The sequence below is a fragment of the Brassica napus genome, chromosome A9, assembly GCF_020379485.1.
Source record: "Brassica napus cultivar Da-Ae chromosome A9, Da-Ae, whole genome shotgun sequence".
Lineage (NCBI taxonomy): Eukaryota > Viridiplantae > Streptophyta > Magnoliopsida > Brassicales > Brassicaceae > Brassica > Brassica napus.
Window position 1 is genome coordinate 31,034,894 of NC_063442.1, and position 27,421 is coordinate 31,062,314.

The window sequence follows — 27,421 nt, forward strand, 5'->3', positions numbered from 1 at the left end:
AGAAGAATTTTGATGTTCTAATATGTAAGATGTTTTCATATTTCGAGATAATTTTAATTTTATCAAAAATTGTATAACCAATCAAATTTAATAGTTATATTTTGTAATTGGTTTAGTTGTTTTTAATTTTATAATTTTAATAATATATTTTATAATAACCGTGTTTTACTTAAAAGTTACAACGTTTTACATTTAGGAACGAAGGGAGTACCAACATTCTCACTTTCAATTGAAAACCAAAACATGTTCAAATTTCCTCATGGTGCAAATGATGGCATGGCACAATTCGTAACCTTATGTACAAAAATTAACAGATAAGTTGGGAAGGCCTTAGAGCATCAGCATTAGTGAACCCCTTGGAAGGGGTTCATAAAGCATTTTTTTATTATTATTTTTTTTCTGTTTGATTTTTGTTTTTAAAAAAAAAAAAAAAAAAAAAATTATAACCGGACCAATCGCGGGCCGCCATGTGTCGTGGGGCCCGCGCTACAGTGATGATCCGGATTCAGTGCAGTGAACTTCTAAGAGAGTGGTTCATTGCTTTTGTTTATTTTAATATTTTTTTTTTTCGAAAACTGTGTGAACTCCCCATGGAGTTCACTAATGCAGATGCTCTTATCTCAGTTCTCAAGCTATAGATGAAGAAGCCTCAAGCTTGAGCCCTATAGCTAGCTGCTTATTGTCCTTTCTCGTAATTTACAGTTTCATTATTTTTTCATTACCTTTTATTTATTTGTTTATTTGTTTTTGCCAAAAGAAACTATGATCCCTGCCTCCAATCCTTCACCCTCTTTCTCTCTCTCTTCCCTACACAGAAACAACACTACCATCGATATATTATTGTACTAAAATCGCAAAGTTTTGCTAAACCAAAGGTTTCATACAGTTCTTCATCGATTATTTCGTTGTTCTACAGAGAAAAGAACCTCGAAAGAAGACGTTAGTTCGTACCGGCGATGGATGGAATGTACGGTTTTCATCCAACCGACGGTGATTACTCAGATAAGGCGGTGCTTATGATGTCTCCTGATAATCTCATGTTTCCTTCTGATTACCAAACCTTGCTTTGCTCCTCCGCTGGAGACAATCGTGTCTCTGATGTATTCGGATCCGACGAGCTACTCTCAGCAGCCGCCTCCGCTTTGTCGTCTGAGGCTGCGTCGATCGCTCCTGAGATTCCAAGAAACGATGACAAAGTCTCTCTCGGTGTCATCAAGGGGAAGATCGCTTGTCATCCTTTGTATCCTCGGTTACTCCAGGCTTACATCGATTGCCAGAAGGTGATTTTTATTGCTCGCTAGGTCACTGTTCACTCGATTTTGCGTTCTGTATGTTTTGTCTTTTGATTTTTTTTTTTGTGCTCATAAGGATGACTTTTGTAGTTTTATTACCTCTTCAAGAACTTTGAGCATCTTCATCGTTCTTGAATGCATCACTTCAGAATTCTAGGCTGCTTCTTTCTTTCATCGAGAAAAAAAATCACGTTTAAGATTGAGAGGATTCAAAACTGTTTTTATCGTTATCAATTGTTTTCTTATAATTTTATGGTTAAGACAAAGGAGAAACAAAAACTATATGTTTGGTAATAATATTCTTTATTTTTTTACAACTGTAAGCAGGTCGGAGCGCCGCCGGAGATAGCGTGTCTACTGGAGGAGATTCAACGGGAGAGCCATGTGCATAAGCAAAACGTTGTCCCGTTGTCTTCTTCCTTCGGAGCTGATCCTGAGCTTGATGAATTCATGGTCTCTATCTCTCTCACACTCCCTCTCGATATTTTTTTTTGGATTTGTTTTTTTACTTAGATAAATCTATGGGTTGGTGTGATTCCAGGAAACGTATTGCGATATATTGGTGAAATACAAGTCGGATCTCGCAAGGCCGTTTGATGAGGCTACGACCTTCTTGAACAAAATCGAGATGCAGCTTCGGAACCTATGCACTGGTGTTGAGTCTGACAGAGGACTTTCGGGTATGTCTCTCTGGTTCAGTTTTTTTATTTGGTTAATTATCTCTCAGTGCTGTTTCTGTTTTGTGTGAGATTTATACTGCTTTCCGGGATATACTCGTTACACTAATTTACCTCACTAACCAAGAAGGATATATAATTGGTTTCCATAATTTTGATTCATATGATTGGGAGCTTAATGATTTCAAGAACCCTAGGTCTTCCAGTGAGAGTACAAAATAGAAAATAAAATAAAACCCTAAGTTTTGTAGGAGATTTTTGAGTAGCTGAGTCACATCTTTTATCTCCACCGCCACTTTCCTTTATGTTTTGTGTGTTTGTGTCTTTGGACTGCTTCTTAGTTCGTGGTTTAGTGTCTAATTGCATTGGAGGCAATTATCTCAGTTTTAATTTAATGTGTAGCCATGAGGTGGGCTTTCTAACTCTTTTATTTCTTGTTCATCTTTGTTGAAATCATACATTTTTAAAACTTCATACCCTTTTTTCTTTTCTTTCCATGTCAGAAAGAAAAATGATCTTAAACTTTTGCGGTAGAGATTCTGATTTTGACGTTTCAGAGTCTTGTTGCGTACTGAAATTTTGGTATATTTTTTTCCAACTAGTTGCTTTTCCCGTGAAAACCCATCGACAGAAAACCTAGTCATGACCTTTTAGTTACCAATATTTTTTTGTTGATTTTCACGATCTTATTTTGCTTAACCTCTCGTTTAGATTATGATTAAAACTTTGTTTACTGTATTTTTCTCTTACTGGATAACCAACTATTTTATTAGCAATAAAAACACTTTTTATGATCACTCACAGTCACAAATAACTTTTGAATTAGTAGAAGTAGGCCCTGAGTATAAGGATAACAATGTTTTCACCATATTTATTTGTCTTCAGAAGGAAAAACATTTACCACACAACTCCTACTTTTTTTTTTTTTAAACACACCACACAAACTCCTACTGTTTTTAATGAATACACTGGACTGGAGAACTTTAGGCCATTCGCATTGGTTGAGAGACTCCTTAGGTTTCTCAACACGAGTATATATATACTAGATGATGATTAGCTCTTTGTGCGGACTAATATACACTTAATAAATTTTACTTTTGATATTTATTTATATATAAATTTCAAATTATTAAATTTGATATATTTTAAATTAATATTCTGAATTATATAACTTTAATATTCATATTGGTCATCAATGTTTTAGATTATATTTTTATTTCATATTTTTTGCGATGTAGATTTAAATTAAAATATTTTTATAGTAATAAAAAATTAAAAACCTTCGATTTGTAATAAAATACTTATTATACTTGCGATTGAACTGAATTCGAGTGGTATTAAAATCATTATAAACAGTCACAATTCATAAAATATCAATAAATAACAAAAGTAAATAAACATATATATTATCAACAATTTAGATTTTTAAAATCATGAGATAAAAAAACAAAAACAATAAATTGAATAACATTACCTTTGTATTTTCTTAGCCTTTACTTATATTATATTTATTATTTTTCAATGTATTTTTATGTTATTTAATAGTTTATCCTAGTTTTTCATGCTTTAATAATTTTAGTTAATTTTTATTTTGTCGTTTATATATTATTTACTATTTTGGTTTAAATGTATTGTATGAATATTTTTATTTTTTGTTGGATTAAAAACTAATTTGATATATTTTCACTAAATTTTTTTATATATCTTTTGTATATTTATTAGTTTATACATTATTAATTTATGTTTGAATCATTTTCTCTAATTTTTTGTTCTTCTTTTTGTATCATTTAAACATCATTGGAATCTAAAAAACCATAAGAATGTAACTACATGTTAATAATCTCACTCAATGAAGTAAAGTAAGAAGGCAAATATTCTCTTTAAAACCAGCAACATGAATAAAACAACAAAAAAATAATTTGAAAACACAAAACTAATAGGTAATATTCTCTTTAAAACCAGCACATTTATTTTATCATAAATATTCTCTTTAAAACATGCAGATAAAACCAGCACATTTAGAAGGCAAATATTCTCTTTAAAACCAGCACATTTATTTTACTATTTCATAAATTTATTTTACAGATTTGTTTTACTATTTCGTAATTTTTTTATTTATGAATTTAGGTAATAATAATTATATTGTTATAATGGATTTATGGTTAGTTATATATTTAATGCACTCAATTATTTATTAAGGTAGTATATGATTAAATTTATAATAATCATTTACAGTAGTCTCGTTTCAATCCGAGTAACGTGATCAGGGTTATAAACGGAAAACTTGTGGAAATAATCCTGATTTTAAATTCTTATAAATTGAGTACTCGAAGTTATCATCGTAATGAATTTCATTGTTAAAATAACCATTATTAAGATTTTAAAACAAAATAGTATTTTTATAACCGATTGATATGATAAATATTATATATACTGATTAATTAATTAAAATATAATTATTTATTAATGGTAACAACGATTTTAACCATTTGTAAAAAAATCACTTATCAAATAATAATATAGATAGATAAATATGTTAAATTTTATGGCAAAAAAAAATATATATATATATATATATTTATATTTATTTTTTAATAATAATATTGATTGGACTAATGATTTATTCTAAACTCGTACCATATATATTTAAATAACTTTTTGTAACATTATTAATTGGACTAATGATTTATCGAATAAACAAAATTACTTCTCAAATAATAATCTCCTATATATTAAAAGAGAAATATTACAATATATTTTTGTAGCCACATGTCATCACCATAATTATTTTTAGAATCCTTAGAAAAATATGTTGGTCCATATAAATATATAATAAGTTTTTTATTAAACTAACTAAAATTAATCATAAATGTTCTTCATTGTTTCCTTAAATATAAATCACATAATTACCTAATGTGACTAAAGTGTATATGACAATTAATGATTTTTAATAATAAAGATTTGATAAAAATCAGTCTATTCTCTATCATTTTTTATTCATTTTAAAATAAATTAAACATCCACATTAACTATACAATAAAAAATTAGATTTTTTCGTATATGTTATATTTTGAATTTTAATAAAACGAATATAAATGACTAAAGTTGTTAAAAATCTCACACTAAAATTTTTTTGATCCATGGTTTAAAATTTATGTTATAACAAGATACAAATAATTACGAAATTACATAAGTAGGAAGTCTCATTTAATAAATATTATATATATGCATATTAAGATTTTTTAAAAATAAATAATATATACCATATAAAATACATAAGTATTTTAATTTCGAATTTGATTTGAAATTTATTGATAAACATTTTAAACAATTATTGACAACTTAAATTTAGCTTTTAAACTTTGCATTGAATGTTTTTAAAATTATAAATTACTAAAACTATTAAACATCCCATAAATTTTTATTGTTATCATTGACTTAAATTTTTTTTATAAAGAAATACAAATGATAAAAAATAATATGTGTATAAAATATTTTTTAACAGATGTCAATATTAAAAATGTGCAATATATCTATGTTAATATCATTTAAACTTAATTTTATAACATATAAAATAGAAAAAAGTGTTTCTCTGGATAAATAAAATTTATTTAAGTATTTATACTAATTTAATTATATAGGTAATAGTTACTAAATTTTTAATTATTCAATATATATTTATTATTTCATAATATGCAAAAAATATATAATACTTAAAAATAATATATATATATATATATATATATAATATTTATTCCGCACACTCTTAACCCCTAGTATAGAGATATTTACCAATCTTCTTAAATGTTTGACACTTGCTAAAAGAGTTTCTCCTATCGCTCTCCTTCTCTCTCTTATTTGTTATTTGTTATTTTTCTTTTGTTGTTTTTTCTCAAGAAACTCCTTGATATACCATTGACTCTGTCTAGTTCAAATTCCAAAAACGCCATGTAGATTTTTGTTTATCATCGGAAGTGGTGACATTGCCAAGTGTCTGGTCTTATCTGCATGTCGTGGGTTTGGCGTCTTGTTGGACTTATACTACTAACATGTGACTAAGTTGCTCAGTTCAATGGGTTTTAGGTTTATGTTAATATACGAATGAAACGCTTTAGAGAAGTGCATTTTTGTTGTGCGTTTGCTTGATGTGTTTTTGCGGTTCTTAGTTATGGCAGAATACGTTTTTGTGGCCATTAACAAATTAACTGATCCATTAGTGGAATTACTGATAGTGTATTAGATATCTTTTTTTTTAATCAGAAAACTTAGGTTGAGAATGGAGACACTAAGTGCGGGACGTTTTTGTATTGATTTGACTAGTTTCCACAAATGTCACCAATCAGAGTGATAAACTAGAAAAATGCGTTTTTGAAAAAAACGCAATTGAAATACGCACACGATTTTCAAGACACCAAAACATGCATAAATGTAAAAAAACGCAGTTCAATGGTGCCAGCACCAAAATAGTAGCGGGACAACTAAAAAACGCACTACACAGTGATTTTTTGAACAAAAAATATTTTTAAAATTAAACATGAGTATGAGATAAATATGTCATGTTACGTGATGTGTTGTGCATATTAATAAAAGCTCTTCTAACAACTAATTTACCCTTTTATTTTATTCACTAACTCTTTTTTTGTTAAGAAATCATGTCAATAAGTGTTTTAATTTCAATCTATAAAATAAACATATTTAACATACAAATTTAAGTTTTTTGTGTATAGTTTTGCAAAAATAATTTATTTAAACTAATAAAATAAAGGTAATTAAAAATAACTATAAAAATTATAAATAATTATTTATAAACAATTTTAAAATTCAATTTTATGTTAAAAACCATTTTTGGATAAACCCTAAAAATTGTTAAAATCTGGTCAAACTCAATAAAACTAGTGACAATGTTTAAAACTAATGTATTATTTTTCTATCAAAATCGCAATACTTTTTTTATATCAAAACCGCATTACTTTTTTTATCAAATCCGCACTATTTTTTTTATCAAATCCGCACTTGTCCCGCAAACCGCATGAACCGCAGTTGGACCGTACCGCACTTCAATTCCGCACCGCTTATATTATCAAAACCGCCGTCACCATTCGAACCCTTAGTTTGAAACTCCACCTGAACGAACTAGCTGTAAAGAAATCAAGCGGTGGACTTTTCCAGCTTTGCAGGGTTTTCCTTATGTGGTAGATCTCTAATGCAACTTAACTTGTACTTGGGTTTTATTGTTTATTGTGGAAAAAGCTGCTGATACTTAACATTTCAACGTATTTTTATTAATTAATCAGAGATTGCGTAGAGAATCATCTGGAAAAGGTTGATAAATAGATCACTGCAGGTTTTCAATGGTGGGCGAATGTTGGTGATTAATTATTTTTAAAATGGTTCAAAGTACATCGTGCCTTTTCGACGATCTGATCTCTCTTTTTTTTTTAATTAGTTGTGAGCTTTAACCTTCTTTTTTCTTTCTTCTTGAAAAACCCCGTTTTGTGGCACCTGAATGGTTCACAAACTAATAAAAAAGATTTGGTTTGGTTTCTCTCATGTTAATCTAGTTTAGTAATACAACCACTCAGTTCCCGGAAGTTAATTTAAATTAGATTATTATTTCTCCGCTTTTGGACTAAGCGATTTTGAGCTGGTGTGGTTACACAACTAGTACAAACTTTTAGGCTATATGTTCATGTTGTCTTCATGTTGTCTCTGGACTAGCGGAAACAAAGCTTCACATTCTTTTTTTATAGCTAATATAGTGATGGTTTAGCTTGATGGGAGAGGATGGTGTCCTATTGACTTTATTGGAGTCGATATTTCTCTTATATTTGGATAGGTATCATTACTAATGTTGCATGCAACATCGTAGATGTTTTGCATATATGATATAGAAGAGTAGAATATTGCAATGATCAGAAAAGAGGAGCATACTGCATGATAAGCTTTAAAGTTAAAGGTTCAGAGTCACATGGACTCCCGTGTATTCCGCTAGTGATCTCCCACCATTGACCCCACCTTACCTTTCTTTCATAAGATTTTGTTTTTGATTTGGTTAAAAATTTACTAAAGTAGAAAAAGGAGACATAGGGTTCTCTACACCCCCAATCAAATCATCTATAAGAATGTGACTATGCTTCTCTATCTTTCTCAACTCTTTTGCATATAGTAAGTAGTGGTCGTCATTTCCTGTGGTTGCGTTGTTCCCTTGGTGGGTCGTATTATGTCTCTCTGAGGCACGCTACTTGCACGTGTCTACTTATTTGCATGTTACCCCTTCTTTGGTCAAACCCTATTTTTTCAAGCAGTTAATGCATAGCTGAAAATGTAATAATGTAATTCCAAACTAGCTTTCTGTCATTTAACTATTAACCTCATCCACATGTATGTGTTACGTGTATGTAATATGAGCCTTAAGGCTTCGCTTTCAATGGTTTCTCTCTGATAGTATTGTGTATATAATATGACATGACCGGTCCTCTGTGTAATTCTTGACTTTTTGGGTTATATCTCTATAGTAATTTCATTAGATGACTTCGTAGGGTATGTTACAGTTTACTTTCAACTAGTTATGTGGTATAACCTAGTGCATGCCTTACCCTTCTTTGGAAAATATTTTTGGACTGTAATGTTTCAGTTCAATTATTAAATCTTTTACTTATTTTCTATGCGCAAACTTGGATATTAATCTTAGTTGAGGGTTACAAGCAGAATGCTCATCTTTTGAGGATTACTTGTTTTAATATATAATTTCTCTAATATTGTGTGTATGTAATAGTATTAGGTTAGTCCACTATTTTGTTAGTGCATGACTGACTGAAAGTGAACTCTTTTAATTCAGTAGTAACTACGGTTGCTTTCTCGGACGCAACTGTTCTGTCACACAGTCAAAACTATTATGAAATCAGGTAATGTTTCTTGAATCATCTTTTGGGGTGGAGTTTGATGTCAGGAAGCTCCCTGGGTAAGTGGGTCAGTAGTCGTTGGGGCATGTAAATATAAAATGTTCTACTAACTTATTAAAAAGGGAGAGAGTGAGAAAAAAAGTGAAAATGAAGTTTGGGTGTTGGGGTGTTGTGTGAAGAGAAGAACATAAATGTGAGGTGAAGCGTAAATTCAGGGGGTTCACAGAACATGTATTAAGTATTTACACGTGTCATCTTTGAATTGGATGATAAAGTAGGGCAAGTGTGGGGGATGTGTCCTCATGGAGACAAGACTATTAGTCCTCTCTACTGACACAATGACAATGGAGTTAACTATTCACTGCGGCGGTTTTGTTTTGAATGCTGCACTCAACAATCGTGTGCACCCTCGAAATTCTCTCTTCTTTTCCAGTTTTGCCCTCTCTTCTTATTGAGCCATTTAGCCGTTTTAGCCGACAAGCCAGCTCTCTAACTATAGAGTTATTATTTATTTGATTCCATGTTCATGGTTTTCCTTCTGTTTTCTACTAACTTTCTCTAACCATTAATATCGACGTGCATGTGATATTATATATGTTTCACTTCATTCTAACGGCATAAAAGCTACTGATTTGACTGTCAATTTTGCATGTGCAGAAGATGGTGCAGTTTCATCCGACGAGGAACTGAATGGAGGCGATGAGATATTACAGGACGGGAAACAAATATGCGAAGATCGTGATCTCAAGGACAGACTGCTGCGTAAATTCGGGAGCCGTATAAGTTCTTTAAAGCTGGAGTTTTCAAAGAAGAAAAAGAAAGGAAAGCTACCAAAAGAAGCAAGACAAGCTCTTCTTGATTGGTGGAATGTTCATTATAAGTGGCCATACCCTACTGTAAGCCAAAAACACACTAACCATAATTACAATTATATATTTAATTAGTGGTGGTGATAGAATATCATGTGAATGTGTACAGGAAGGGGATAAGATAGCTTTAGCTGATGCAACGGGTTTAGACCAGAAACAGATCAACAATTGGTTTATAAACCAAAGAAAACGTCATTGGAAACCGTCAGAGAATATGCCTTTTGCGATGATGGACGACTCTAGTGGATCATTCTTTACCGAGGAATGAAAGTTATGGTATTTAACGTTGGATTAAAAAGAAAGAAATGGAGGTGTTATTGACATGTTTCCTTCGTAAAAATTCTGCTTTGCTATGCCGACAAAAGAAAAAAAATGGGTACATGAATGGTTTATTTACTCGGTCACATGTAGGAAAGGACAAAGGGACAAGCCCATCAATGCTTTGTAACTATTATTATCGGTGAATAAAAGGGTTATATTTATAATCTATACTATACTAAAAAAGAGAATATAATTTCATTTTAAAGTGTTGACGTAGACACAAAAAATCGTCCAATCAAAGAGTCCGAAGTTGTTAAGTCATCTCATTTATTTTTTCGTAAAAAAAGAAAAAACAATGCAAAAGAAAAGATCGAACCCGAATTAGTCTGACATAAATATATGACATATACCACTAAGCCATTAAAACTTTCTTGGACACATACAAGAATCACTAAATATGTAATCACAAACTTTTATGTACATTTACAATAATATGGATTCAATTTTCAAGACTTCAATACTTTGTTTTGTAAGAAAAAATAAGTAAGTGACTAAGCTAATATATTTTTTGAAAATGTGAAAACATTGACAAATATGAAAAAGCATAAATTTTTTTTTCGTGACAAAGTTAAGAATTTTGTAAAAGTAAGTTTAACATATAAATTTTCGTGACAAATATGAAAAAACATAGATTTTTGTATAATTTTGACAAAACAACTCAAAACATAATTCTCTAATGTCTTAATAAAATATTATTTAAGGATGCAATAATTAAATATATCAATTCAATAAATTTTGTAATTTATAGACAAAACAATAACACAACAAATTTTGAAACATTTGTTTAACCTATCGATTTCTTATCATGAGAATCCAACTAAACAAGATAAAAAAGAAATTAGATTTATTTAATTACCATTTTATTCAATTTTAAATAATTAAATTGTAATAATGTATCTTTTTGAAGTTACAAAAAATAATGTTCTTTCTTTATTACACTAACATTACATATAGATTCTATATACACAAATAAATATAATATAACAATATAAGCTTGCTTTCTTCGATTCATATGAAAACTTTTTAAGTTATCCACCAAAGAAAATTAATTAAATCAATCAAATTGTTAGAATACAACAAATTAATATATAATTTTATTTTAAATTAAATTATTTAAAAAGTGTATTTTCATTAAAAAAAATAATAAATAAGTAAAACTGATTTGATGGTAATTTTTATGATATATATATATATTATGTGAAGAAATATAAGCTTAATATGGAAAAAAATCTTATATACAAAAAGCTCTAAAATTAACAAAAAAAACTAATAAAAATTAAACTATGATATCAATTGAAAGTTTCTTAGACAATATTAATAAATTATTAGCGATAATTAGACAAATTTGATTTTTTTTTGCCAGGCAAAAGTTTATTATTAATTAGCATCAGTTATTTCAAAATGTTTAAGAAATGATTGACTTAAATGATATATGAATTATGAATAGTAGTACTTTGTAAAGCTCACTTAGATAACACATGTGCACATCATTTCTAGTCCTTTTTGATGCTTAAATTCAATTTCTTCAAAGCAGTTATTCCAAAGAGAGATCGTATGAGATATTGTTTTGATATTTAGATTTGTTTCTTAACTGTTAAGAAGATTAATAACAATAAAGTGTATCCTTCGAATTTTATATGTCTATAACTGAATCCCCAACATGAGACAAATTTGTTTAAAAAGTAAATAATTTCATTTTTCTTATATTATATAATAAATATATATTATTTACTGATAATAAAAATATAGTTATTCATTTATCACAAATATCTATGCAAATATATGAATCAAGTACAACAATCAAACAACATAATGATTTCCACAAAGAAAATTTAAAAAATATATTTATGTTAGGTAGTCTTATTTTATATTCTTTAAATAATGTAATAAAATATTGTACATTATTTTTTTAGAATTGAGAAATACATATATATATCAGTTGAACAAATTTGATTTTTTTTTGCCAGCTAAAAGTTTATTATTAATTAGCATCATTTATTTAAGATGTTTAAGAAAGGATGGACAAAAAAATAAGATGGACATAAATGATATTTGAACTAAGAATAATATTTTGAAAAGCTGACTTAGATAACACATCTGCACATCCATTTCCAGTCCTTTTTGATGCCTAAATTCAATTTCTTCAGAGAAGTTATTTCACAAAAAGATCGTATGAGATATTGTTTTGATATTCAGATTTGTTTTTTGACTGTTAAGAAGATTGAGAACTGCGAAAATGTCTTATTCGAATATGATATGTCTATAACCGAGTCCCTAACATGAGACAAGTTTGTTTTAAAAGTAAATAATTTTATTTTTCTTATATTATATAATAAATATATATTATTTACTGATAATGAAAATATAGTTATTCATCCATCACAAATAACTATGCAAATATGTGAATCAAGTACAACAATCAAACAACATAATGATTTCCACAAAAAAAATTTAAAATATATTTATGTTATGTAGTCTTATTTTATATTCCTTAAGTAATGTAATACAATATTATACACTAGATTAAGATATGTGCCTTGCGCGGAATAAATATTATATAAACTAATTTTATGTATTATATGTTTTTTTACATATTATTGAATAATACATATATATTGATAACTAAAAACTGAGTAAATATTACGTATATGATTAAAATGGTGCAAACACATAAATAAATTTTATTAATTCAAACAAACACTTTTTCTATTTTATATGATATAAAATTAAGTTTCAATTATATTAACATAGATATATAGTAAAGTTTTAATATTGATATCTGTTAAATAATATTTTATAATCATTTATATTTTTTGTAACAAAATTTGAATCACAGATTACATTTTTTTTTGTGGGATGTTTAATAGTTTTAGTCATTTATAATTTTAAAAACATTATGAAAAATTTTAAAACTAAATATTAAGTTGTCAATATTTGTTCAAAATTTTTATCAAAAAAATCAAAGCAAATTTTGAAATTATAATTCATATGTATTTTTATATGGTACATAATTTATTTTCAACAATATTAATATTTATTAAATGAGACTTCTTATTATATAATTTTGTAATCATTTATATCTTGTTATAACAAAAAAAATTAAACCGTGAAAAATTCAATTGTGAGATTTTTGACAACTTTAATCATTTATATTTGTTTTTAAAAATTCAAAATATTATATATACAGAAAAATCTAAATTTTTACTATATAGTTACTGTGGTTGTTTAATATATTTTAATATGTTAAAATTTAAAAATGATAGAGAATAGACTAATTTTTATCAAATATTTATTATTCAAAATCATTAATTGGCGTATATACTTTAGCCACATTTGGTAATTCTGTTATTTTGATTTAAGGAAACAATGAAGAACATTAATAATCAATTTATGATTTGTTTAATAAAAAGCTTATTATTTATTTTGATGGACCAACATATTTTTCTAAAGATTCTAAAAATGATTGTGGTGATGTCACGTGGTTACAAAAAATGTTATAATATTTTTCTTTTAATATATATAAGAGATTATTTTTTAGAATTGAAAAATACATATAATATCTTATTCGCGCATAGCACGGTTAAAAAATCTAGTAAAAATAACAATAATAAACTAACTACTCTGGTCTCTTCTAAGCTCTAAGGATTTGGAAACTTTTGCTGGCATGATTCACTCGCCATATTTTTTGTTTAAAATTAGTTGGGCTCTCAAATTATTATTATTAGGCCGATTAAATTTCAAGTTGGTTCTCATAATTATTATTCGGACAATCTCAGCCCAGTAACTAAACTGTAACTATATTTGACCCAATCCGTGTAATTTGAAACAAAAACAAACATGATCCGTTAATCAGCGGCCGACACTACTCAAATACCATATGCCACTTTATTTTATACTAGTAGTTTTCCGGCGCTACGCGCCGGGTTCGTATATTTTATTTTTAAATAAATGTACAATTTATTTTGTGGTTTTAGTAAAGAAAATTTGTTCAAAAATATGAAGATGGTAATATATTGTAAGAGAATGATATTTTTTCGATCCATTTAATAGTGGTTAGCGACCATAGTAGGATTGTCTAATAGCATGTGGTAGTGGTAGTGGTAGTGGAACGGTCGAACAGAATCCCAATATAAAAATAAAAAGTATCAAGAAGTTTTCAAAAATAAATACACAACTTTGGTTTAATATTTCAAAATTTTAAATATACTCTTAAATTTATAGTTTATAATTTGAAAAGTAACATTAAATATATATAGATAAAGCTATTAACTTTTGAAATTATTTAATTACATCATTAAATATATAGTTAATATTTTATTGAACAGGGCCGTAATATAATTTGAGACGGCCTGACCGTAGTATATTACTTTGTTTTGAAGTTGCTTATTTAGTATGGATAATGTCTTTTTGTGAGTTGTGTCTGTGTATGTTGGTTGTGTTATTGGTATGGAAGTAATCTTGTATCCTTCTAACGTAGTGTGTTTCGGCGTTGCCGGAAGCAAGACATCTAATCATAAGATCGTGGAAACGGTGCACGGAATAGGAGAATTATATATTTGATGACAAAACGTTATTTTGACAGTCGTTGCCGCAACATCGGAATGTCATGGTGGTTGCTTTTCGTCTTCACCAATGTGGCAGAACATGTTCAAGGCAGCAGGTATTAAAAGTGTTTACATTGCGGGGCACTGCAATGGATACAGAGAGTGTTGGTTTCTGGAAGTCGTTATCTATTGCGGCTTAACTTATTTCTCAGTTACCCATTCTAGTGTTGGTATCAGTGCATTATTAATAATCAAAGATGGTTCCTTGCTATTTCACGGTTGTTATTATGTGCTAGATATCATCTGTTTAACCAACCATGAAGAAAATATTATAATGACTTTAATTTCTTAATAACAGTTTTAGAGTGGACATTATTTAAAGTTTCTGGAAATTTTCATTTCGTATATATCATAAAAAAAAAATGTTACTAAGAAACATATCCAAAACGAAGAGAAATGTTAAACTATGATAGACTCTTAACCCTTATTTGGAAAAGTATATTGCGAGTGCATCGAGTGCTCCGTGCTGGAAACTAAGCTTTGCGGGCTTTCTTTGATGGGTTTCCTGGTGGTAATCTCTGTCGAACTTTGAATGTTAACAAATTGACGAGTAATATAACCAAATAATTTATGTAAAATTTGGATGCTAAAGAAATAAGATTTAGGAGACAACCTCAAAACTCCAACAGCACTTGCGTTAAAACATGTAGTGCATGTGAAGGAGACACCACGCTGGAGTTTTTTAGAACACTTAGCAGATGAGATGTAGCACCATCCGTTCACAGTTTGGCAGTGCATATGAACTCAATATTCTGTGTTAAAGTGAGTTATATGGGGTTTAATGTCCTGAGTATTAGGAAGCTTGAGTAGGTGTAAAATCAGAAAACAAACCTGGGGGGGGGGGGGGGGGGGGGGAGGGTTAAAACGTAGGTGTTCCAATCCGGTAATGAAATAGTCTCCAGCTTCTTGACTCCACCGTATTTGGTTACACTGGTGGAGTCATTTTCGGTTGTGGCACACAACCTGGTAACTGGGATGTCAGGAGAGCATTAGAGACATATATAAGAACATTGTTTGTCCTATGCACTACAATGGAGGGCCTTACTCAACGAATAAAGTTTGACTTGCTACCACCTCATTTCAAAGTTGAAGTGTGATTCAAAAATTGAATTTAGGAAGAGACGGCCTGCATTAAGTGTTTCAAAAAGTTAGAGGCATTTTAGGGAAACCTAAATATTTGATATGTTTGACTGTATCTTAAAAAGCACCTACCTCCAACTAACTTTGGGTTGATGCTGATAGCTAGCATCACTGTTGGCCGGCGGACACCAGTTTCAAGTCTGTTGTGGAGGAGTTCAGCAAGGCTGTCAAAAAGCTTAGAAAGACAGTTGTGTAGCGCACCAAAAGTATATATTTTAATTAAATTTTAGTAAGAGTTGAGATTAAGATACTTGGGAATTTTAAAAAAATTTCTATGTGGAGAGAAGTTACTTATCAATTTTGATGTGGACCATAACACGTTGTGTAGTCTGGCTCTTGTCATTGTATATTGTCCTGATGTTGCTTACTTCACCAATGATTTCTGAAAGAGCGAAGGAAGCTGGTATCAGGTGTCCGAATATATAACTCAAGTATGGGTTCTGTAAAAAAATTAGAGAAGTACTGGCAATTGGACATTTGTATTTGCCAAATTCATAAGTTCTTCAAATTTATGGAGCCTGATCTTCTCGGTTGGGATAGGATTAGGGACAGCATGCACCTCGATGAACTTAGTGAAATTGTTGAATTGGATGGCCAAGTTGGAGTCACAAAACTTGAAATGATTGTTACATCTGGTCATTTCAAACTCACTCACTTCATACATAGCTCCCTCCCTAAGAAGTTGTCTGAATGTGTTCGGGAGATAGACCGATACAGATGCTTGGATGAGAGATTACTGTAGGAAGAGGAGACATGAATGTATAAATGATAACTGTCAATGGGAGCAGAAAAATAAACCGGAGAGAGACTTAACAATCACGGAACAGAAGCTGTGAAATTAAAAATGGTGAACAGAAAACAAAACAAAACAAAACAAAAAAGAATCTGTGAAAGGAAAAATGACTAACAACAAAACATAATCAGTGAAAATTATACCTTATCATCCAAGAGTCGCATGTCGACTTTGACCACTTTTCTTCACATTCCGAGCTTCCTAAAAACAGAGAAGGCGTGTGAAAGCGGTTTAGTTGCACGTCCGGCCTTCAGCTCGGAAAGCGATATCTGGGAAGTCGCCATTGTTCTTCAAGTTCTGTGTCTGTATGTTGAGTGTTATATTGAGATGAAACTGTGAAAATCATGGTGCCGAGACCCCTTTTTACAGGTTTGAGATATTAGAGAGTTTGCGAGGAAGCTGAAGAGGATGGTGATGGGAAATAAATGAGACGAAGTGTGTTCTTGCTTTAACTGTGAATGAATGGCAAGGTTAATAGTGACCTCTTGAAGTGATTTACAGCCGTTACAATCCTCGCCGTTCTGCACTGGAAAAAAATTAGGGATGTGGAGATGATGACTGAACAATGAGGTTTATTTAGTATGGGCTCAAACTTGAAGTGTGGAAGTCATTATTTTTTGTTAAAGCCCACGATAAGAACAAAAGAGGAGGGTGGGCTAAAGCTACATTTACACATCCAACAGAAAATGGGCTGGATATATAATTATCCCGTAGAGAAAAGAATCTGGTCGGTGAAGCAGCATAAACTAAAGGAAATTGAAATCTGACGTGTCACAATTTGCCTCTCTTTCCTTGATGACGTGGACGCAGGAGGAGAGAGGCAAGTCAACTTTATTGTATAAGATACTAGGATCGGCCCGCCCTACGGGCGGGTTGTGAATTATAAAATAATCTTGAAACTAAAATTATAAGTATAATAAACTTTGGTTGTTCATAGGTTTCATGTTATTATGGTTATCGGAGGGGGGGGGGGGGGGGGGGGGGGTGCTCGGGAGTTTGATGGTTTGTCCGAGTTTTGTTATATGTTGTTAAGTATTAGGTAGATACATGAAACTTAGATTATTAGAGTATGGGCAAAGGAATAACAAATGAACATATACTATGTTTTTTATATTAACAAATCCCAGGAATTTCTTATAATTTTTGTTATATGTATGGTATTTATAGTTTTATATATGTGTGTTATAAAAATATATGCCGTAGGGTATTATTAAAATTATATTTATCATTTTTATCGAAATTTTTTAATAATAAAACTTTTCTGAGTGTTTCAAAAAAGACAAAACTTGCTATTTTATTATTAAAAGCTAAGTATAACATAATGAGAAAAACGAATAGATAATAAATTTAATCTTTAGATATGGTCTGAATATTTTCTGACCTTTCTTATTTATGTTTAATGTACAATAATTGTTAAAAATACACAAATAAAGTTTTACTTTGGCTTTGGAAACAATAATTTCATAATTTTAAGGGTTTTAGAACATTTATTTTTTTGAATTTTTTTCTTCAACCTGTCCTACATATATTTTGATTTACTTGTACCACCTATATTTTCAAATATATATATATATATATATATATATATAAATAATCAATTTTGAAAAATGGTCATAATCGTATTTGCATAATATTGTTATTTTCTTGAACAAAATAGTTATTAACAAATTACGTAGTGTGGTTAAAATTCTATATTATAGTTGTCTTTGGATGTCATATGATAATTCATATCATATGATATGTACTTTGACATTTTTCTTTTTAAAAATTAATACAAATTCGGAATTAACTGTAGGTTTCAATACTTGTTATGCAATTTCTAAATTAAGATATTTAAGTATTTTTATATGGTCTATTATTTAATTATATGGTCTATTAAATGAGATTTTATTTCCATATGATTTTATAATCATTTATTTCTTGTTATAACAAAATAAAGTTAAATCACTGATCACAAATTTTTAAGGTAAGATTTTTTTATATCTTGGGTCCCTACCAATGTTGTCTTTCACGGCTGTTATTAAATATTTTTATGTTGTTGATTTAAAGTTTTCAGAGTAACTACATGATGTGATACTGTTCTTCTATATTTTATTTAGTTTTATTTTTGATGTGTATTTATTTGATTAAGATTGTTTTTTTCTACTCTATTATTGTTTTATTGTTTGAAATAATCTAATTGTTTTTCTACTCTATTATTATTTTATTGTTTGAACTAATCTTTTTTCATGGTAAACTAAAATGTTGTGGTTTGGAATAGATTTTTCTATTAGTATAGCTTGAACTATTAATTTTACTATATTTATATGAAGAGAAAAAATTAACTGCAAGCATATAAACCCAAATCAGAGGATATAGGATAAACATTAGGTGCTGACGATGTTTTGAGTAAGTGTAAGAAGGTCACATACTAAATGACTGTATGCCATGAGATTAAACTGTTATTAAAATTTTAAAAATAAGATTGAGATAGCAGAATAACTTGTCCACTTCGATGCTTACGCTGTGTCTCCCCGTTCACTGAGATAAATGAGTCGTCCGATATGCAATGAAATTACGACAATTATTCACTGCAATCAAACTTGGGTATATAAAAATGTATAAAGTAAATGTGTAGCTCTAACCTCGGTCATCCGGACGTCTTTAAAGATTTCTTTGTATACAATATTAGTAACTCCGTCTTCACCGCCCATGTCGGAAGTCTCGTCTAAAATCTTAAGCCCATTCGGAGTTGTTACTCGAGACATGGCAACGTATAACTGACCATGAGTAAAAACAGGGCGAGGAAGATATAAAGCAACTTGGTTTAGGCTTTGGCCCTGGCTCTTGTTGATCGTCATGGCGTAGCACAGTCTGATCGGGAATTGCCTTCGATTAAAGGTGAAGGGATGCATGGTATCAGTGGGACTAAGTTGTATCCTAGGGATCAAAACTTCTTCTCCAACATCTGTCCCAGTCATAATTCTCGCTTTAACAACCCTGTTACCTAGGCGAGTAACCACCATTCTTGTACCATTGCACAGACCTTGATCCTGATTAAGATTGCGCAGCATCATCACCGGAGCTCCAACTTTGAGGCACAATCTGTGGTTAGGGAGGCCCGGAAACTCAAGTGAGTTGAGGTACTCTGACGGGTAGTGGGTGGTCCAATCATCGTCTGGCGTAGCTTCTAACTCCACTGAATCGGAACTCAAATACTCTCTAGCCTGTGATGGGATCTTAGAGAGGAGATAAGCGTTCACCTCATGTACGGTATTATTGGTAGGTGTCAGCACGGCCCTCTCTTTTAGGTAGTCCTTATCCCGGTAGTTTTGGAGGAAGTTAGGATATGCAGCATGCGCCAAAGCTTCGTGTGGTGTCTCTGAGCGAGATATCAAGAACCTTTTGTCCACAATAATCTGATTCCCTTCCTCATGTTTTGGTTTATTCGACGGCAAGGCGTCAGCTTCCCCATCTCCGACTTGTAGAATCCATTTTGCGAAGTCCTTATCTTCTTGCCGCAGCCGCATGTTGATGGATAAGGTGAATACTCGGGCCATTTTCCATAGATATGATTTGCTGATGGATGCGAGTACAGTGTCTGGCCTTTTTCCGTGTGGAATAACTGGCAAAATCTGTCGGAAATCCCCGCCGAGAAGCACCGTTTTGCCACCAAAGGGCTGTGTGCTAGCTTCTGGATTCTCATGCGTTAACAAATCTCTGAAGGAACGATCCAAGGTTTCAAAAGCGTGCCGGTGTGCCATCGGAGCTTCGTCCCATATTATTAGATCTGCCTTGGATATCAATGCAGCTAAACTCGACCCTTTGTGTATTTCACACATTGAACGATCATCTAGATTCAGAGGTAGTTTGAACCGAGAGTGAGCTGTCCTTCCTCCCGGGAGCAGCAACGCTGCGATGCCAGCTGTAGCAACCGGTATAACTACTTTTCCAACTGACCTAAGCCTTGCGATAATAGTTCTGTATAGGTATGTCTTTCCTGTTCCTCCTGCACCTGAGACAAAAATTAACTGGCCCAAACGTTCGTCTACTGACTTCAGTATAGCAGCATATACTTTCTGCTGATCAATATTCATCGCTGAGAACAATACCCTATGCGTCTCCTTCTCCTTTTCAACATCATACATCAGCTCCTGCCGCAAAACTTGGTTGTTTACCTCTGATAGTATTGAATTGTCTGGCCGAGGCAACTCATCATAGTCTGCTAGAGACTGGTTATGCTCTTTTAAATGTTTTTCAACCTCGAGCAGTGTATACTGCTTTAACTGCTCATCTTGTAAGTCGAGTCCTGGAAATCGAAACTCCTTTCGTTTCATGTACAGTATGTCCTCTGCTAGAAACATCCAAGTATGCTCCCAAAGCTTGAGTGGGTCTACAACTTGACAATAAACCAAGATAAGCACAAACAACCTTCTCAGCTGCCGTCCGGTGGCCCATGAAGATGGCTCCTCTATTGCTTCATGCCACTCTTTATCATCATCAAGCAATCCTCGTGCATAGCACGCTTCTTTGAATTTCTTATAAACCACATCTCCTACCGTGTATAACACGTCATAACCTCTAGGACCTTTAACAACATTTAGCAGCATCCTTAAGAAGTATCTATCACCAGATGCTGGACTGACATACACGACTCTCCCAATAGCTTCCCCTTGCAACCTGGGTGTCCATACCTTGTCGTTAGAATGGTAAACAAACCTTGAAGGAAATTCAACATATGTCAGCTCCCTAGCTTCTTCGTATGTGTCGCATGCCTCAAAAAACGCTGTTAACATTGACTTATCAATATTTTCTCGGTATACCACCTTTGATAAGTCAGAAGTTTCGTCAAACACCATCACATGCTGACCTGGTAGATGTACGGGAAGCTTCACAACATTGGGCAGATTATAGTGTATGGGAAAAGCGAACAACCTCCATGAACCTTCGCAGGCTGATATGTACCGACACTCCAGAAAATTGTTGATCTCATTAGTCGTGTCTGGCTCGTTCTTGTGTATAACGACAGTTGCTCTATCAACGCCTTTCGTTATGTATTTGAAAAGATATTTTATTGCACTGGTTCTGCAACACCATTCAACGTTGATGTGGGCTTGGTATTTTTTCAGCAGACTAAGATTATGAGGCACAACGAAACGATTATCCACCTCGATATCACCCTTGATTACAAAATCTCCAGTACCAGCTCTCCTTCTATAAACAACAAATCCATATTTGTCAATTCTTGTTTGATCCGAAGAAGGTTTAGGAAAACTCTTAGTACACTCTCCCTTTTCCATGCATGGCGATTTGGGTCGCAACTTACCACACGGGCCATGAATCATATGCCGCTCTACCAGTTCAAACCCCTCTTTATCAACTTCTCTATCGGGAAACTCAGCTGAGATGTATTCATCAATCATCGCAGCGGTTACTTCCTTCTTTATTCCTTTCAACCATAGTAATATATGGGCATGGGGCAAACCTCGTTTCTGAAACTCAATGGTGTAGACAGCTACAATAATGATGGAAGACGTATATTAGATGATAACATATATAAGAAATCATTCTGATATAATTAATTACTATCAAAATATGTGCTGGTATTCAAACGTAGCAAAAGAGATAACAAAGCTAACAACCCGTAGGCGGGAAAATGTATCGAATTCTATATGCATCTAATTATCGATGCTTGGGAGGAAGATTAGCAATAGAGATGAAGTGGCCGGGCATTCAAATTTTACTCCTATTATTTTCCACCAAATATATCCATAGTGTGATATATATACTCCTACATACCGAATTATTTGTATTTAATTTAGCATCTTGGTACTGTATAGTTTTAGTATTTTCTTATATTTTCTGTTTCTTTTTCCTGAGAAACTGTATTATTTTGACTATTATTCCCGCTCTATGTTGTGGTCTTAAACTTTGTGGTTTTACAAATATAAAATGTTTGTTGAATTATATTTATATATATCTATATATATATACATAGCTTAGTGATGTCTCAGCACTCAAACTAACTTTTGAAATCCTTATACTTTATAATATAGTAAATTGTATTAATTACAAACTTACTTTGAATAATGCAGATGTGAATTGAAAATAATTAAATAACATTCTCTTATGGGTGGGTAACATAATGAAAATAGTAGGATCTTTACCTGCGTCTAGCTTGGGGAAGAATTCTCCCTTTTTGAAGTCTGCCATCATCTCATCAAGCTTTATTTTGAAAATTCGACATTCAAGGTCAGGTCGGTTATTAGCGGAGTCACCTCCATACGCATCAAGATGATTACTGAGTTCCACCCAATTAGGATTCGCGGTGACGGTGATAAAGAGATGAGGATTCCCATACCAACGGCATATTGCCATCGCGTCTTGATACTTTTCAGACATGTACCGGGGTCCGGCGGTGAATGATGAAGGGAGGATGATCTTCTTACCAACTTGTGTAGCATCTGCATCGCCGGTCTCAACAGCATCACATACATTGTTATACAGGTCTGCTCGCAGCTTTTTCTGATTTAGACTGAGAAATCGCAGACGCTCCGTCTCTACAGCCACGTACGCGTCAACAATGTACTGGTGCAGCAATCTTCCACCTTTAATAATTGTCATTCCTTCTGAAGGCCTAGTTTGTATCTGGTAAGCATAGAACTCTCGCATCGTCATGTATTCTCTTCTCACGGTGGATGATTCAGGCCCCTTATAAGGCAGTCTCTCATGGTAACCAGTTTCTCCGTACGGAAACAATAATGGATACTGAAGACTCATCAATAACGGGTGTAGATCACCTATTCTTTGTAGCGCAGATGATTTGAGCTCAACCACAATATCTCTTCCTACTGAGGTCGCAGACAAATCACCAATTATTAGTCCACCAATCTCACTCGCTGTAGGAAGATCGTATTGACGACCTCTATTTGGTTGGCTGACCAATGTGATACTGAATTCAATTTTACCGGTCGATCGAAAACGGTCGCGCGCGTGCCTGAAAGTCTTGGCTAGGTGGTTATTAATATCTAGCATCTCAATCAACTGGGCGATGACTGTATCCTCCACTGCCAGCGTAGATGAACCTTTTGTAAAAGACCTCTTTCGGTTTTCTAGCTCATTATCAGTGTCGAAAATATAGAGCTGCAGATACTCGGGATCGTTACCATCTTCAGGTAGCATAGAACCAATTCTATGAATGATCTGGCCATGAACCCGAAATGTAAAAGGTCCAGGCGTCCCAGTAACGCTATGATCGACTTGTGCGCCCATGGATGTGAAAGCAAGCAAACTGTTTGCAACTCTGATGTGGGGTCTAAATTTTGGCGACTCTAGGAGCTCGAGCAATGGAGATGGTGGTTCTCGGACCGGTGGAAGCCTCACTCGACCTCTCTGGCAACATAGACTAAATTGTTTTGCATCTCTGCTCGTCTGTACACCAGTTGCTTCTGCATTCCATAGTAAGGCTCCACACGATGGACATGAGACTATATCCCATTTGTCACATGGCTTGTGGCCTTTTTTACCTTGAATCAAAATGAAAATAGTCAAGTTATGTCTCTGTGTTAAGACCATATTATCTAACGATTACAGAGTTTACTCAGCATACGTCTAAGTCTTGAGCCGCTTGTTGTAGACGCCGCGCGTCTATTTATCGAGCTGTTTGATGAAGACGCTGTAGGACAATGTCAGCGTAAGGATGTCTGTAAGTATATCTGGTTTAACTTGCTATTAGCTAGGCATGTCCAAATAGTTACCGGTTGCGGACGCCGACGCAGTCAATCTAGCTGTTTTCTTCTGTCTACGTATTGATAGCCGTAGTTGCCTGGCGATCCGAGATGAGACTGCATACGGGGTGTCGGGGGGATGAGCGTCGCTTGGAACAGATGCCGGTGTTGGAGAAGCTGTTCGGGTTGATTATAATTATTAGATTATATATATATATATATTAATGAAACTTTGGATCACTACATGTACCTGAGATGATCATTGGTCTGCCAACTCTGCGTTTCTTCATGGGTTGCGTGTTAGCTACGGAAAGTCCGATCTTTAAGTTAATACAGGTGAAGGATGATAACATGGTCTACCGCTGGTCACACTAAATAGTTACTAACCAATTGAAGTCGATTGAGTCCGTTTTGATGACCGAATAGCCATTCGTGCACGTCGGGCTAATCGCGATTCGATTGCCATTTGATCACCTGATGAAAAAGTATACAGTGGCAATGTTATAAATCGTGACAAACCGTACCCAATTTCATCAGTTAACAATGTAAGTTCGTTGTGTGTACCAGTACTTGAGACTCTCATGCTCACGCGGTCGCATGCTGTTCCTCCGTACGCACCCAAGCTTCTTTCATTATTACTCTTTGGATCACTCGCACCAGGATCTAAATCTCTTTTACGTGTTTTCTTCATCATTACCTGGATAGCTTCAAACAGGTCTTAGGGTAATCGGGGTTTGGCTAAAATGGTTCTGAACACTATTGATCATCCATATGAATCTCATCGACCGTTACCAAATAATTGATTCAGAAATATGTGTAGTTAATTAGTTTCCATATTTGGCTGAGTGACTAAATGCAGTGGCAGCTATTAATTTATTAAAAACAAATATACCATAAATTACGTTATCTAACACCGGAACAAATAACATATATGATTTTCACCCTGGGAATCACTATATACTGTATATTTTTTGTGGAAAATTATTTTAGAATATTTATGATGTTTAGTTGCGCCATTATTTATCACATTATGCATATGTTATACGTTCGATACAATATGGAAACTCATGTTGATCAATTGTTTATGGGCCAGATGGGCCTACCGTATTATTGGATCAGTTTGGGCCTTTTTATACACAATGGAGTTGGGGTTTTCCGGACCGATTACGGTGATGGAATAAAATTTTGGATTTGCTTGGTAATACCTTCATGCGGAATTCAATTGGGTCCATGGAATGACGCGGGAAAGATGTAGATGAGTGCGTTTGTGTTTGATTAGGGTCGTAGCCGCAATTGCATTGCATGCGAATTTGTAGCACGTAGGTAATGACAATACGTATCTACGTGGGCCTGACGCAACCGAACTTATATACATGCAACTGCAATTATCAGTTCGAGTTACCTGGTCTGGATTTGGATATCTATAGATTAATATGTTAATTATGTAGTTTTTTTTTTCAGAATTTTTCTAAATTTATTTGTTTTTATGGAAATATTCAATTTATATACCAGTGTAAGTGGAGTGTAGTTGTTTTCTCTATTGGATAATTAACCCTTTTTTTTTGATTTTTCATTAAATAAAACAGAAATCTGAATTTCTTGAGCATAAACTCAACATAACAGGAAAACATAAAAAAAAAAAAAAAACTGATAGGAGATTCCATATAATAGCTTAAATGGAAATTTTAAAAAGAAAATGAAAACATGATTTTGGTTCAACCGCCTTCACCGTGTACTGATAAGCTCCTCAAGCAGATGCAGACGCTGGGTTGAGCCCTAAGGCCATCTCGAAAAACTCTGTCATGAGGTAGGCGTGGTAACATTTGAAGCAGACTGTGTTGACCCCCGGTGGATGGCAATTGAGTTCTGGTTCCATGCTTATGAGGGAGTCCACGTACACGTCTTTCATTTCCACGGTAAGATGACTCAATGATGCCTGGACGTTCTCCCAGCTCGTCTCAACGGAGTCAAGACCAATAGCGTCAGTCAACTTCGAAAGTATCTTCTTCCCCTTGTTGATCATACCCGTGGCCATCAGAAGAACACCGTAAAGGTACTTGGCCTCTTTGCGAGCCCCCTTAGAAGCGATACGAAGGTGATAGAGTCCCAAAACGGGATTATCAAAATCAAAATACTCGCACATACCTTTAACGTAGTGAGCATCAAGGTTGTTGGATGCCAACAGACTTTCCATCATCTTCCCATACCCGTAAGAGATATTGGGTCGTTCCACCAAAGGGGTGATGTCGAGTGTCTTGGCAATCAATGGGTCGTTCAGTCCGAAGTTGAGACTCTTGCATGTCATCATTGTGTTACAGTAGTCGATGGAGGAAGAAGCACCGACCTTGGAGACTATGAGCCGCAGCATGTCATCAGGCATGGTCTCGAGACGTGAGAGGGAACGTTTGGATGGCTCCATTGATGTCTTTAGGAAGTTATACTGATACTGATTATAAGTATTTGCTTTTGTTTTTCTTGGTGGAGACGTACACTGACTTGTTCTGCTTATATAGAAGATTTAGTCTCAACGCCTTATAACCCACTACGCATTCTAATAACTTTAATTATTAAATTGTAATAAATAATTATTACTAACGTATTCTGCGTGAGGTAAATCGTCAAGGCGCTTGGATGCTTATTATGCGTATGTGTATAATAAATGTAAAATAATATAGATATCCTCGCCGAATTGTTTACGTAATTCCAGAGTCTGCATAACTACGTTACAATAGCTTAGTAAATTGGATTAATTACACTAAATACCAATGAATGACTATTAAATGTATAGGTGTGGAAGGGAGCAGATAAAATATCCAGAGTTTGCAAAATAAATGGATCCTTTACAATGAAAATTACTTTTTATTTTTGTACTCGATTTGGGAAAAACAAAATTTGACGTTTATGTACGTGTTATCAAAAAGTATTTGATGTTTATGTATGTGTTAAGCTGAGAATCTAACCCACAAAATTATATGGGTCTTCTATAATCAAAATTTTGGGTTTCAAAAAAAAAAATTTATTTGACATGGCGAAAATAATTATGCGCCGTAAGGTTTTTATTATTAATAGTCACAAAAAAAAACCGTAATCAAACAAATTAATCTTAACATACATATA

At 32.8% G+C, this 27,421-nt stretch overlaps 3 protein-coding genes and 1 long non-coding RNA gene across 5 annotated transcripts; 1 reads left to right on the forward strand and 3 right to left on the reverse strand.

Moving 5' to 3' along the window:
* The first annotated feature begins 655 nt into the window (after nt 1-655).
* On the forward strand, nt 656-10,229 carry LOC111213523 (homeobox protein knotted-1-like 6). 2 transcript variants are annotated; one of them, XM_048740959.1, is made up of 5 exons: nt 656-1,280; nt 1,620-1,745; nt 1,834-1,972; nt 9,532-9,767; nt 9,850-10,229. In XM_048740959.1, exons 1-5 carry the CDS (start codon nt 957-959, stop codon nt 10,006-10,008), a joined length of 984 nt encoding a protein of 327 aa, XP_048596916.1. In that variant the 5' UTR covers nt 656-956; the 3' UTR covers nt 10,009-10,229. The 2 variants fall into 2 exon arrangements, with proteins under 2 accessions (XP_048596916.1, XP_048596915.1); XM_048740958.1 differs by having other exon boundaries at nt 668-1,280; nt 9,529-9,767.
* A 4,751-nt stretch (nt 10,230-14,980) lies between these two features.
* LOC125578388 lies at nt 14,981-17,253 on the reverse strand. Its single transcript, XR_007316472.1, has 6 exons — nt 16,742-17,253; nt 16,269-16,541; nt 15,878-16,187; nt 15,711-15,791; nt 15,279-15,635; nt 14,981-15,183 (listed from the first exon to the last, which is right to left on the reverse strand). It is a non-coding gene; the product is annotated as an uncharacterized LOC125578388 (long non-coding RNA).
* A 411-nt stretch (nt 17,254-17,664) lies between these two features.
* LOC125578389 lies at nt 17,665-23,238 on the reverse strand. Its single transcript, XM_048740960.1, has one exon. The coding sequence runs from the start codon at nt 21,998-22,000 to the stop codon at nt 19,175-19,177; it is 2,826 nt and encodes a 941-aa protein (XP_048596917.1). The 5' UTR covers nt 22,001-23,238; the 3' UTR covers nt 17,665-19,174.
* A 2,813-nt stretch (nt 23,239-26,051) lies between these two features.
* LOC125578170 (F-box protein At2g35280-like) lies at nt 26,052-26,723 on the reverse strand. Its single transcript, XM_048740505.1, has one exon. It carries the CDS (start codon nt 26,721-26,723, stop codon nt 26,052-26,054), a length of 672 nt encoding a protein of 223 aa, XP_048596462.1.
* Between the last annotated feature and the right edge of the window lie 698 nt (nt 26,724-27,421).